Source organism: Rhipicephalus microplus, chromosome X, assembly GCF_043290135.1.
Source record: "Rhipicephalus microplus isolate Deutch F79 chromosome X, USDA_Rmic, whole genome shotgun sequence".
Taxonomy (NCBI): Eukaryota; Metazoa; Arthropoda; class Arachnida; order Ixodida; family Ixodidae; genus Rhipicephalus; species Rhipicephalus microplus.
The window spans coordinates 318139557-318154909 of NC_134710.1; the positions used below are offsets into that span (position 1 = coordinate 318139557).

The 15353-nt window shown below is 43.5% G+C and overlaps 1 protein-coding gene across 9 annotated transcripts in view; it reads right to left on the bottom strand.

Moving 5' to 3' along the window:
- LOC119185246 (uncharacterized) overlaps positions 1-15353 on the bottom strand; it is a 312525-nt gene that overhangs the window by 207567 nt on the left and 89605 nt on the right. For 7 of the 9 annotated variants that reach the window (XM_075879550.1, XM_075879553.1, XM_075879554.1 and 4 more), the window contains exon 3: positions 3608-3725. In XM_075879550.1, coding sequence (XP_075735665.1) covers positions 3608-3725 — 118 coding nt within the window. The other 2 variants (XM_075879555.1, XM_075879551.1) reach the window with 2 other exon arrangements.

Sequence of the window (15353 nt, forward strand, 5' to 3'; positions counted from 1 at the left end):
CGTGCGACGATCTAGAAACCTGTAAATTCCTGGAGAGACCAGCCAGGGGTGAACACGGGACGGTGCGTCAGGCTGCGGATACGCTTACGGCGAGCGCTGTGCCGCAACAGAACCACTGCTGTCATCGCGTTGTGCAGTGTTAGCCAATTCACCAACACAACCATAAGGCACAGCTGGTGCAAACTGAGAAAAAATGCCAAGACGGGAGCTGAGATAGCCATCGCGGTGGCGGAGCGACAACTGCGTAAACAACCGCAGCCCACAGCGGCGAGAGGCGAGAGCGCAGGACGATAGTTATAGCGCGAGAACAAAACGACGACACAGAGACAAGAAGGACACGAAAGACACGAGCGCTAACTTCCAACTGAGTTTATTGCGCAGAGCACGAAAATATATAGAGGAGACAGTGACCATGGCACAAGAGCAGAATATGAGTAAGAAAAACAAAAACAAACAACACAAAAACAAAGGTACTGAAAAACAGCAAAGAAAAAACCTTGAAGAAACCGAACCAGAAAGGTAAAGCTACCTGCCCGCACCGAATCCTTCGAGGAACCTGCGTTCCTTCTCGGACTAAGCCACGGAGGGCTTGCTAATGCGAGGCACCTGTTCGCGTTACCTGCCCGCACCGAATCCTTCGAGGAACCTGCGCTCTCTCAGCCGATCGTTCGCTTGGAGGAGCGGAAACCGGTACCGGAAGACGGGCTTTCGGCTGGCCTCGACGCAAAGCGTCGCTGCGATCACCGCTCACCTCACCTCGTCCGTGCGAGTTCATATAAACTCGGGCGCATCGAGGTAAGCTGAACCCGCCACTCAACTCAGCCCGCCCCCGTCGCGTCCATGTACACGGGCCTAAAGTGAGCGAGAACAAGTCCTAAACACGAAGAAACACGAAATGAATCGCAAATTATCAGTCAGTGGGGTAGCGTACACGTGTGCACTAAACGCAGACTATCCGATACAGTCGGTGGCCGACGTTGTGGACAAATTGTCTGGTCACTCCAGGTCGGCGACGCTAATGACAATACCAGCGATCAAAAACAGGGTATATGGCTGACCAGTCTTCGAGAGATAGGTGGCAGTGTGACAACACGGGCCTCGCCTGGCGATGCGGGTTGCTCAGAGTAGCGGGGGGACAAAGGACAGAGGGGTGCGTAACAAAAAGCAGTTGGGGCATGGAGGAAGGAAACAGCCTTCCTTGCACTGGGACCGGAGGAGTGGCAACTAGAAGGTCACGGAGGCAGGGTCGGCGTTTAACAATAAGAATGTATGGGCACCTCGCCGTCTTATCGGTGGTCGAAAGTGGTTCCACGGGAAGTCAGCGGACCGCTGATTCCATTCGCATCAGCAGCGCTCGGAGACGTTCGTTGTAAGTGCGATTTTGTGCCATTGAACCAATGTATAGTTTCACGGTCACACGAATATTATTTGTTTTAAGCAAAAGCTTGTTTTAAATGATGCCGTTATATGTGGGCTCGACTGTATTATTATTGATTGATTAATTGATATGTGGAGTTTAACGTCCCAAAACCACCATATGATTATGAGATATGCCGTAGTGGAGGGCTCCGGAAATTTCGACCACCTGGGGTTCTTTAACGTGCAACCAAATCTGAGCACATGTGCCTACAACATTTCCGCCTCCATTGGAAATGCAGCCGCCTCAGCCGGGATTCGAACCCGTGAGCTGCGGGTCAGCAGCCGAGTACCTTAGCCACTAGACTACCGTGGCGGGGCGCCTGTATTATTATCATTATTATTATTATCATTATTATTATTATTATTATTATTATTATTATTATTATTATTATTATTATTATTATTATTATTATTATTATTATTATTATAGTTTAGGAAAATCGAGCTCCTAGAAAGGCTCACGAAATGTTGCATATTTTGAAATCTAGGCACTACACTACAAAAATAATTGCATATTTTAAAATAGCACCAAATATAAACTCAGCAAGTTTAATTCACATCAACAAAGAACATTTTTTATCTATTTCAAAGAGTAGTGTCTCCCTTGAAAATGGATAGTTGCCAGCATAAAGAGAATGTTTGTCAGTTTTTTTCATTGAAGGAGCCGTCAAACACCAGTTAATGTTTTCATCACTTCTTCTGGTACGGCATAATACGCTGATATTGAGTAGCAACATGTAAAACAAAGTAGTTGTAGTTAATATTAATGCACAAGCCACCCTAATATCTGACGACACTTACACACAAAGACTATTTTTCTTATTGGAACCGATGTTTCATCACATGGCAGCAATGACACTAAAATTGTAAACACATACTTCACACTTTAGCAGAAACACAGTCTCATGTTTTAAAGGGCGATGCGAGTAAAAAACCCAAGCTTCTTCTGAAATTACATATTTTTCGTTTTGCATTGCTTTTATAAATTTAGTTTGTCTATTTTTCCACACAACAAATTGTAATTAAACTTGCAAGTAAGCTAAAATCACTTTTAAAGAAAACAAGGTAGCTACTTAAAAACTACAAAGGGCTCATTGCCTAGCGTCCCCTTGAAATTGTCATCTGGCTACTTGATATTGCATTTTGCATGAGCAGTTCACCAACCCCAAAGTCACATGTTCAAAATAAACATGATTCTTAGGCTCTCATGACGAAAGAAATCATTCAAAAAAGACATATCTTTGCCAGATAAATGAGCTCACACTTATATCTTTAAAATGCGTTTTTCTCAATATCCACATTGGGCAACTGCTCGAGTTTGGAGATTATGTTTTTGGTACATCTGGTAGCAAGATCAAAATGAAAATTTGCCGACATATTCCTCAATATGTGAAGAAGGCAAATATCTCCTTTAAATATTGATATCGTCTATATAACATTAGTTGTTTTTTTTGTGTGTGTATCCATTAAAATGTCTTCTACACACTTTCTTGTTATTTCTGTTCTACAGTTAATGGGAAGCAACATGACGCATTAATGGCTCAGAATCATGAAAGTCTAGGGGCAGAAAATTTTTCTAAAAAGAACTACATTTTACACGCTGTCACGGTACAAAACGAACACAATGCAGCTTACTATAGAACAGACTACATATGTGAAATAAGCATAAAAGCCTATAAATACAGCAAAACTTTTATTGCCCTAAGCTATCGATTAAAGGAACATGTCTTTTTCGAGTAGTCTCTCGCCTTAATGCAATTGCAACACAACAGTAGGAGAGCTGAGCAAGTGCGACCGTAAGGCGAGACTTACAGTAACGTTCTATAAAAGGTGTGTAGCGACTAGAACCAGCCACTGACATCACTGGCAGAGTGAAATGCGAACAAAAATGTGTCTGCTCGTAGTCTGCTTATGTTTTCAACACTGATTACGCCAGTTCATGTGCACAATTTTTTGTCATTCTTTTCTGCATTCATCCCCGCATTCAATACCAGATGCACCCTAGTGCTACAGAAGGCAGTTGAAAAAAAAAGTCACTTAAAAGGCAGCTTATTACAATACCGAAATCACAACCGCAGGCCAGCATGCAGAGGCTAGCACAAAACTGAGCAATGCTTGTGACTCTGCATGTTGAAACACAACTAATTACTGCTTGCTCTTTGCTCAAAGATGAGCGAGGAACACTCACTTATTTTCTCAGAGAGGCAGGTAATCGTAGACTGTTGAGCCAAAGACTCCTCCTGAATAATGTAAAGTTGCTGGTTCTTTTCCTTCAAGAGTCTGCTTAGCTCCGCAACTTGTGATTCCTGCAAAAAAAAGTCAAGCAATTGAGAATGACTAACTTCCACATTAGAAAATTCACAGCACTTAGATTGAACCAGTAACATTAAGGAATTAGTTCACATGCAACAGAAGTTGATAAAGAGCATGGCCGGGTAAACAAACACATGAGTGCACAAGTATTTTTCGAAGTGACTTCGACTCCAGTAATATTTAGATACAATAAAACCTCGTTATAAAGAAGCAGATTATAATGAAGCAATCATAATTCCCCTTGAAGTTCCCATAGACGCCCATATATTTAAAACCTTATTTTAACGAAGGGAAAATTTCCTCACATTCAACATGACCAATCATTCTTCGCCCCCAATGAGCATCTACTGATAATTTTGGTATACGTCAATTCAATATTTTAAACCGCGCGACGGTTCACGGCTCATCACAGCTGCAGTAATTCAAAACTCGCACCTTGCGCTCCCCGGGAGCCGCCTGCCAACACGTGTGTGGGAGCGAGTCTCCCTGCCTCCTCTTTTTTCATGAACTAATGAACTCGCTCGCGCAGCAACTCGCGTGAGTGTGCGCTACAGCTGGCCTCCCCTCTCCTGTAGAACTCGTTGACCCGCCCGCGCATCTGACCTCCTTCTACCCTTCAGCTCCACGCTGGGACGGTGGAAATTGTGGCTTTTTTCCTTGTCGTTTGCTGTGGAAGGGCAACAACACCTCTATCAGTTTCTACCGCTAGACACGAGATGGACAATGGCAGCGCCAAACGTAAGCACAAAAATATAACAATCGAGCAGAAGTCGGCAATGTTGAAAGCCGTTGAATCTGGCGTCAAGAAAAAAAAATTGTCTGAAGATTTCAGCAATGCCGCCGCGTCAATTCAGGGCTGACAGCTTCTCCGACTTCGTCACATTTGACAGCGGCGTCGTCGACAATGAGGAGCTGACTGACGAGGAAGTGAGAGTGACGATCGGAGCCTGTTCTGAGCAGTCATCAGACGTCAGCAAACAAGAAGACGAGTCCGCTGCAGTAAAACTGACTTCACAGCAGGCGATTGACCACATTGATGAATTGAAGGCGTAGTTCCAGCTGCAGCAAGACAACTGCAGTGTTGAAGTGTTGCAGCTGAGTGAAATGCGGCACAAAGTGATAACATCATCGCTCAAGGGTGCTCATCAATCGTTGATCACTGATTTTTTTTTCTAAGTAGTTGTAAGTAAAAAGTTTTTGTTTGTGCTTTGCATTAGATGTTCATTGCTCATTGCAGAAACGATGTTGGGCATCACAACCATGATTTGAAAGCAAGATGTTCCGGTGCTCCGAGCAGGTGAGTTCACCTACTTTAGAAGATACGTATTCGCGTCTGCACAAAAGAGAATTAATTCAAAGCCGGTCAGCAGGAAACGATAAAAAAGCGTTTTATTAGCGGGCTAAGCCTTGCTGCTGTGCAGCAGCCACATTGTGTCCCAGCATATACTCTAGCCGCACTGCGTTTCTGCAATTTTGTTAATAGCCGCTGCTGGTAATTGAAATCTTGTGTAACTATGCTGGCAAAAGCAACCAGCAGGCCTAGCCTGTCCCATAATGCTGATCGGAATAGTCACACAACGCACACGCACCTCCCCCCCTCGCCGCAAGGTATGGATATTACGAACTTCGGATAAAACGGACTTATTTTGCCGGATTATTATGGTCCGTTGTAACGAGAGTAGACTGTATTGGTGAACCTGACGTACTGACGCCCGCACGAGCGCGTACAAGACGTACTGACGCCCGCACAGTCGAGTACCTTAGCCACCTTAACCACAAGGGGGGGGGGGGGGCACACAAACAGGCTTTCTCAGCAGACATCTATAAAAACAACTTCAAGGCTACCAGTCAAACTCTGCCACAACAAACACCACCACAATGAAGACCTTTTTATTCCCCATCCAGTGCCCATAAAAAACAACTAAAAAATGCCTCATCACAATGAATAACTTTTCAGCATACTTCTACTTCAATAAAGTTTTACAAGGGCTACTAGATAAGAAAAGGCCCTGGCAAAGCATTGCTATCAAATTCTGCTGGAAACTCGAACCCTGCTCATTGGCTCGTGACTACCAAAGCCGCGCCGCTGCTATGCATGACCCATGGTCTATGTCCGAGACTCATCTTAGTGCAATACAGCCTCATCAAGGCTTCAGCACTGTCCGCAGAAAACAATGCGAAAAATGCCCCATTACAACAAATAATTTCTTAGAATACTTCTGCTTCAACAAATTTTTCACAAGAGCCACTAAATAAGGATCAGACAGAGGCATTTTTCAAGAACTCCCGCCAAGTTTCTGAAATTGTGCTCAAAACAAAACTACTGCTCGTCCTTGCTAGTCCTGTGATCATCGATGACAACCATGGCGTTCTGAAACCAAATGCACAGCCAGCGCGTAAGTAATCCAAGTGAAGCTACAGTCTGACAGAACTGCTGCAAACAACACCATGGTAGACGCGATCATACAAAGCTATGCCAGTCTTGAAGGGGCTCTAAAACACTTTACCAAGTAGCCATATAATGGCTTCATTTAAATAGATTATTGTCAAATGAATTGACAACCCCCAAAAGTTATAAAATCCATCAAGTATGGGTGTACAGGGATTTGTCGCGTGGTTGAAGTGTTTTTTCTTCACTTTGTACCAGCAAGTGTGCTGAAATCAACTTAGGAATGACGAGAGTGAAAGAAGATGCGTCTATTTGTCAGCATGTGTGACAGCGTTGAAGGTGACAGTGTTAGTGAGCTCGTTTCACAGAAATTTCAGCGTCAGTGTGGTTGGTTGTAAGCAAAAAATCAGCTGTGTGTGACTGAAAAATCAAGAAAGATGCAAATAAAATACATAATAAAAAAGTCAAGCCTTTCTCCAAAGGCGAAGCAATAAACGCTATAGCAACAAATTGGAAGGTCACGCGCAGAATGGATAGCAGATCCAAACATGCCCTGCATTTCTCACGCACAAATAATGCACTAAATGTACTCACAGGTACAGATGAACGCGAATAAGCATCTCAGTAGTTACTTCGCTGTGTCAGAAAAGCGCGCTATTTTCACAAACGAAGACTGTGCAACGATTGCAGTGACCTTCGTGCACCCGGTAATTACACAAAAGAACCGTCCCGGCAAAAGCTTAAGGACAGCCAAGACATAAGATGTTCCCAACCGCGAGATAAGGGCGCGCAAATGTGCATTCAGGGGCTTTACAGCACCCCCACTTCTCTCCGCGAGGCAAAGTATGTGTGGGAGATGAGGGCGCGGGCCGCTGCAAGCTCATTGTGCCATCTTGCTGTTAATGCTGAAAACACTATAGTTCCCCTCCAAGATGCTCTTCACCAGAGGTAAGTGATAGATATAAATAGCTTCTGGTTTGCACGTTGAAGGACGTGCTCCTCGGTAGCTCAGTGGTCAATGCCTTGCACTCCCGATGCAGAGGTTCCAAGTTCGATTCCTCGCGCTGGAATTTTTTCCTAGATTTTTTTTTCTTTCTTGCGTTTTCACAAATATATATACATATACAGTGAGTGACGTCGACGCCAATATCCAGCCGAAAGCGTCCATATAATTGCTATCACAATAAAAATTCTGGGTCTGAGTGGAGATCGAAACCGGGCTGTTTGCATGGCAAGCAGCTGCTCTACTACACAGCCACACCTCTGCTTGTGAATACAGTGAAAATGACTTCCTCTGCTTGAAAATGCAGTGAAAGTAACTTCCATGTTTTACAAATACATGCGTCCTGTGTACATGCTTCACAATACAACATGAAATACTGCCACAATAATGCGTGGTACAAGCGTACATTGCCATCCGGCATCAAAACATGGGATTATCATAATGACTTCATATAAAGCCAGTCACCCACTACAAAAGACACACATGCTACACTTTAAGGCTAAGCAGTGGGTACATAGCAAGTTTGAAAAGATTTCATAAACTATGTGTTTAAGTACACTCTAGAAAGAGAATATTGCTATCACATTGAACTCTTAAAGGCAAAGCTTAAAAGGACCGACAACAGATTTTTTTCAACCCAGTATTTTCCGGTGTGACTGAAAGCTTACCGGTAGCTTCGCAGTGTTCTCAGCTGCAGTAGTTAGTCCCAAAAGCACTTAGTTATTTTATAAGCAGTATTTTTCGATTTGAAAGGCTCTGAACACTGACATGCTTTTTTGTTCAGCAACACTGAGAATCGACAGCCATGCCGGTTGCCCTTCTAAAGACTTGTGCATGCTGTCATTTTTCTGCTTTTGCAGGAGTTCCTGTACCTATGCTTAACTATATTCATTCTGAACTTTACAACTTCTTTTGAAAATAACAAGCTGTTACAATGAGGCTATGTGGCTTTATACAGCTTCTCTGTATTTGTACCACGTTGCGTGTGCCTGCACCCAAGGTTGATGCGCCTGTGTCGTGGATGGCTTGTCCCGTCATCAATACTCCCTCGACACACGAGCCAAGTCAAGTCACCCGAAATGTCACTGCGTGTCATTTCTGAGACAAAGTGTAGAAGGTAAAAAAAATCTTAGCGACCTGGAAACTGCATGCACGGTTTCATGAGCAAGTAGAAAAATTGCTCAAGATGCGCTGACGACCACAGGATCATTACGTCATGAGAAGGCAGCGCCACTTTATTGCACACTATTAATGCATGCTTATAAGTACATATATATGGAATAATAACGTTCATTACAAAGAAGCAAACAACATTTCAATACTAACAAAGAAATTGTTCACCACGTACACTAGTTTACAGTCACGTAGCAGGGTAGCTCGGATAATTAAAGTTTCTGCAATGAGGTGGCACCACAGGTTATTTTTGAGATTTTGAATGAAGAAATAAAAATATAACTCCACTTTTCCCAGGAAAAATAGGGTTGGTTTGAGTCACTGTAAGGAACGAGCTTTCCATTCGTGCGGTCATCTCATTTAATGTTCTCGGCAGCTGTCGGCCCTTGTAAGGGTCCCCCAATTTTTGTCCCTTTCTTGTGTTTCCATCCGAACAATGACACAATATGCACATTTATTTATTGTGATGCTACACATTTTCAGCGCTTTCTATAAATGTTCGACTGAGCTATTGATTGCATTCAGTCCCTTCTGACTGCCTGTATGCTGCCAGCACTTTCTTTTAAAGTAACTTTGCTAACTACAATAATTACATTTGTACTCTCCAAGTCAGCAACTTTTAAGCCGTGTGATGTTAACCCCCATGAAAGCACAACAGGAAGTCTTGTTTCGATAGCTGTCTTTGTCATTGTTTCCTCAACCCAGAACATCCAATTCTAGTTCCGTGTGCCTTTATGATCGGCCTCGTTGCATCTTTAATCTCATTTGCAGAGTCTGTGTAGAGGCTAGTTCAATGATTTAAAATGGTTTTACATCCATCTTCAAATGTCAGCTTTTCAGCGAGACAAAGATCTCATGCTGTATCAGCAAAATGTAGCCTGGTACTATCCCCAGGCGTTTCCATTGACCTGCCGTTGGGGTGGGTGCCTAACCGAGTCTTGAGTGCTGCAACCATAAGGCAGGAAACTAAATACAGCTCACTCAGCCTCAATATATTCTTCGCTTAGGACACACTCGGACTCGGACTCCGGAGAATTTCGATAACGCAGACTTACTTTGAACTCACTTCGGTTCGGACTTCCCGGAATTTCGCTAAAGGAGACTCACTCGAAACTCAGCTAGACTCACTCAGATTTGCCAAAATTTTCCTCAGAAGGACCACTCAAACTCACACTCACCAAAATATAAGTCAGATGGATGCACTCAACCTCAAAAAAATAAAGTTTCCTCAAACAAGCTCACCTGAACTTAGACTCATTAAAATATAAGTCAGCCAGACTCATGTGGACTCACCAAAATATAACGAAAATATAACTCAGCCGGAATCAGAGTCACCAAAATTTTCCTGAAGCAAGCTCACTCGGACTCAAAAACTCACTAAACTTTTTCCTCAACCAGACTAACTCGAACTAAAACCAACAATGATATGGCCCCGCTCATACAATAAATGTTAAAGGGGCATTATAAAAAAGCTTATGCAGAATAAGACAGAGGTGGATCTAGCCACTCATTTTACGGGGGGGGGGGGGGCAGTCACTTGAAGTAAGAGTGAAGAGGGGAGCAGAGTCGTTACTTTCTTGTTTTACTAGCCCGAAAAACCCTATTATAACATAAATACTATTAATGTGTGCTCACAGTGTTCCGACTCATTTGTTTTAATGGGTGATAGAAGGTGGATGGCAAGGAATGGAGAGGGCCAGTGCGTTCACCCCTACCGCCCCCCTCCCTCTGGATCCGCCTCTGAAGTAAGACAAGTAAAGGGTTTACAAGGGCCAGGCCAACTTCAAAATAAATATACCATAGCTTTCAACATGAAAAAATATTTCCGGTGCACCCCAATGTCTATATACTAAAGAACATTTCAACCTTGTATGCAATTTTTGCAATACTAAGAATGTTTTCTTTAAAAATAAGATTGGGTCTAGGAACCTTCAAAGTAAATTAGGTTTGCATTTCCAAACTACACCACATGCGCTGTGGTGCATGCGCCAATTGTTTTCAGTGGGCGATTACATGCGAGCATTTTAGGCAGACGCAACTAATTGAAGTCCTTTCTTACGCTTTGCCAGTTCAAGGTCTGATCATGCTACTTCTTGTGAACAAAGAAAACTTCACAGCGTAATGATGCTTTTCTCAAACGTTCATGAAGCTGCCAATAGGTTTTGCGGTCCATTGACCGCTCATTGACGGTGCAAAAAATAATAATAAGAGGCGACTATCATTTACAGCATCGAGCTCACAATTCATGATACATTGTGGAAGCATGACCTCATTGGTTGCGTGGATATGCCTCGCTACAGTTTTAACATAATGCCTTCCACGGTATTCTAAGGGTTATGGCGCTTGACTACAGACTCGAAATATCACGGGAAATGAATCCCAGCCGTATTTTCAATAGAGGCCAAAATACTTGAGGCATGCTTACTTATAATAGGGTGCATGTAATGAACATACGGAAGCCGAAATTTCCAGAGCCATCCGCATAATGGCATCATAGTTTTGGGACGTTAAACGCAAAGAATTTACATACAGTGAAAGCTCGAGCTTAACTCAAACTCAGTTAATTTGAACTTACAGTTAATTCCGATTGACACGTTTGGCAACTTTACCCTTTTATGGGTTAAAAGTGCCGTCCCCCAGAAACACCTTCAAAATGATTCATGCTGCACACATGCATAATCATTTGTATGTTTAAAAAACGGGCCTTTTTCAATCCTTTGTTGTTTGACGCACGCTGCGACATTGTGGAAACATGTAGAAATATTTTCTAGAGCCAATGTCTCTCTTTATCATTTTTTAATGTTCTCTTTTACAACAGGGCACCGGCTGTTGCTTGCGCATAAAGTCTCGTATGGGCACACCACAGCTACTTTCAGTTTTATGCTTTCAGAGTTTCCCACTTCCTGCACCCGCAAAACGGATTTTTGTGTCGCTTTGAATCAAGAGTTTTGTATTACTTGTAACTTGACACGTTACAGGCAATCAATTACTAGTGATCAGTTACATTTTCTTGTAATTTTGTAACATAATTGATTGCCTAGTGTTCCAGGTTATTCATTTACAGTTTCTTGCAATTATTTATTGGTCATCAATCAGTGTTTTTTTCTTAAAACCAAGTTTTAACCATACAAAAAAATCTGAATGATATAATCCACATAATAGATCACAACCACAAGGCATCATAAACAACCAGTATGGAGAAACACAGCATTACTCGGGCAACTATCTTCGTATAGAGTTGAAATGTGCTCAGTATTTCAAATACGATAAGTATTTTTGTTTGATTCGCCACATGTCAATGCCTTGTTTATTTTGATAATACCACAAAACACACTATTGTTAAGGGCTACCTGTGACTAAACAAATAACCCAAGAAAAGTAGCACAGCATTGCACAGATCACGTACAGAAATGTAGAAATGCGTGTACAAGATCACAGTGGGAAATACACTGGTGATGTATTGCAGTGCAAGGTTATCTTAGAAGTTTTATGGTCGCATCTCCTATGCGACGAACACTTTTCTTGAACGCCTGCCTCAGAATGGAAGTGCGTGCCACTAGAGCACAGCAGTTTGGCTTTGCAAAGAAGTGCACCTTTTGCAGCTGCTGTCAAGATGGGCTTCGAAGTGCGCACAGCTCTGATATTGCATACTTGCCAATTCGTATCAGCACAGTGGCGTCCGCTGACCATTCGACGCTGGCTGATGAAAGAAACGACTAGCCTCTCCGCGATTTCTTTTTAATCAGAGACACTGATATAACAGAAAAATGGGCATAAGAGGCATCAGTGTGCCTACTGTAAAGTACCGGTGGATAAGAAAATGCATATGAGGTACCCTGATTATAAACGACATCTTATATCAATGACAAAAACGGCTGTCCGGAGCATGCCTCTTATAAAGTGATTTAAGTGTACCTGTAGAAAGACAACCCTTCGAAAAAAGATCACGTATTAAAGAGCACTTTTCACATAAACTCTTGTGCCATCATCATCGGTTGTGAGTGAAACATCAGCGTTGTCTGCAAACAAGGAAACTGAAATAGATTCAAATAAACAAGAAAATAACATTCAGTTTGAGTGGAAATCAAACCAGAGCTTCCGCACAGCAAGCAGCTGTTCTACTAAAGAATCATGCCAGTGTTTGAAACCGATAAAAAAAAAGCATTGCTGTTCCCTCACTCATAGGAATCAGCGTAACACGAAAGGGAAATGTGTCATCACAAATGTAGTTGCGCATTTGTAGTGCATTTATATATCGAGCTAGTACAATGTCTTTTGGTGTTTGGCAACTTTAACCCCGTTTGACGTGGATGCTTCACGTTGGCCGCTACAGTGGTACATCGCTATCTCAACAGCTGACAGCCATGACCCACGACTTAGCCCTAGTGGTAGCTGTAGTTAAGATATACCGGGATGCAGCCTATCCTGAACCCTCACAAGGATGTTATAAAGAAGTCACTGTTTTGCTGCAAGGGTGAAGCAATGTATGCCATAGCTAGCACAGTGCTGAAGCACAAAGGACACACCCAAAGAACACACAGGACATGTGCGAACTAGCAACTGTCACAGCTCAACACTTCAAGCTTGCTCCTACAACACAAGGAAGGACACACGAAACAAGTGCACAAGTGCAAAGTGCACAAGACGGGGCGCGAGCTAACAACCGTTGCAGTTGCTACTTCTTAATGTTTGAATAGTGCGCTTCTTTCACAAACGTGGCCGCTGCAGTGAATGAAGTAACTTTCATGCATTCTGCAACTTCCAAGCAAACCTTGCGGTGAAAGCACTAGACATTTCTACTTCTAGTATAAGTGCGTCGTACAGGCAACCACACCTTGTAGGGCAAAGTACAAATGCTATAGGTAGGAAGTCTGCAAACTCACTTATGAGTGGACTCACTCAGACTCGAATTGAGGCACGAGTCTGAGTGAGTTCGCTCGAGAAACATTTAGGCGAGTTCCGAGTCTGGGCGAGTACGTACGAGGAAAATTTCGAATAGTCCGAGTCTGAGCAAGTCTAGTTAACGAAAATTTTAGAGTTTGAATTAGAGTGAGTTTGGTCGGAGAGAAATTTCGAGAGTCTGAGTCCAAATGAGTTTGCTTTTGCAAAATTTTGGTGAGTCTGAGTCCAAGTGAGTCCTGAGAAAAAAATGTATTGAGTGAGTCTCAGTGAGCTCTTTTTTTTTGCCTATCTAGAGATAGAAGGCGCGCACATATCGGGACGACCTCTAAAGTGTGCCGTTTGTCAAAATATTGTGTGAACAACAAAGAGCGCCACTATCATCATTAGGTTGAGAGCAGTATGTTCGAAAAAAAGAAGAGGTGGACGGGTGGGCTTCGCTATGGGGACGGCAGCTCGTCCTTTTCTCTACATTTTGGTGCCATGAAACCCAGGAGGAAGGACCCTCGGAGATGAGACGGAGCCGACTTCACGAATTTCGACCGCCGTCGTAGCCTCGAGGACTTTTGTGAAGCCACCGTAGGTAAAGCTGTTGTGTGAGGCCTAACCACCGCTGAGACCTGGGAGCGCGACTCCGGTTGCAACCGAGACCACTAGGAGCCCCCATTGTGTGACGTGAGTACAGGCATCATCTGGAGGTTTGCGAGAGCCCTCACTTCTACTTCGACTCCATCCTGACTCGCCCTTCTCGACGACGGCCCGATATTCACAAGTCAAGGCAGTCCATAGGTCAATGACGTACATCTTGACAGTGCAGCCCCGTGAGTTCATGTATGTCATGTAACATGAGTACATGTCACATGTAACATGACTACATCCTCTACTTCCTTATTGATTCTCAAAAGAATCAATAAGGAAGTAGAGGATGTAGTTGACATCGATAATTTGGAAGCTGAGATGGAGGAGGCGAAATTTTATGAGCGCCAGATCATTCTAGCGAAAGTCAGAACCGAATATAAAATCGCCGACGCAATAAAGGCACGGCAGGCTCGTTTGAAGACAAGACTACAGATTAAAATGAAAGCAGAAAAAAAGGCGCTCTCTGCGTCTGCGTCACCGCCATCCAGCCAAGGCATATTGGACAACAATCTTGTAGCACAGATGCCAGTCGAGTCAGCCTCAGGACATATTCTTGAGTGTGGTAACAGCCAGGACCTTAACTAAAGTAACGACCATCGAAGGGGCCTGCACAGAACAACCCCTTCTTACAAAGATCTAGCCTCCGCCTGTAGAACTCTCGTCAGTGTGCAATACCCATGAGCCTGTTGTCAATACACCTAGAAAGACTCTGGTGTTTGAGGTGGAAGGTATTTTCATAATTGAAAAGGGGGAAGACTTTGTAGACCCAAAGGGCCATTCACGAGATTTTAATAATGTATCCAAGCGAAAGGTGGCAGACTCAGAGGTTACAAAGCCCTCATCAGCCTGCGTTCAAGTGCCCAACGGAGGAAAAGAAAGGCCAGCTCACAAAGCGAGAAGAAACAGAAGAAAGGAAAGGCCATGATGACACAAAAGCAAGCCTCTTAGATCACTGAAAGCTTCAGCTCTTCGAGAAAGCTGCAGAAGCCAATATTCAAAGGAATGTGCATGGCACATACTTCAGCGAATTTGCGAAATTCCCGCACAGTGTCACAGCGGCGAATGGGACGGACCAGATGAAGACGGAGCCGGAAAACCGAGGCCTACAAGGTAAATGCCGCAAGCAAGAGAAGGCCAAGAAAAAGGTTCCTCAGAAATAGCTTCCCAAGATCCTGCTAGAAGATTCTAATCTGTGAGCTTTCATGTCAAGGAAACCTGCTCAGCGAGAACACAGGTGCATTGATTGCAATGCACTCAATAGCACAAATGTGGCACAAGCGCCCAAAACACCGCTGGAAGATCAAGCGCAGGAGACTCGGATGACACACTACTAGGACTGACGTGGAACTGTTACTAGTATTGAAGTACATTTCGTACTCGGAACTCATGTGAGCATCGAGTTTTCTTTGTCGTCCGGCGCCAATGTGGGGGCCCGGAGAATGTTAAATATTGTGTGAATATTCACGAACATTTTGTACTCGAAACTCATGTGAGCGTTGAGTTTTTTTGTCGTCAGGC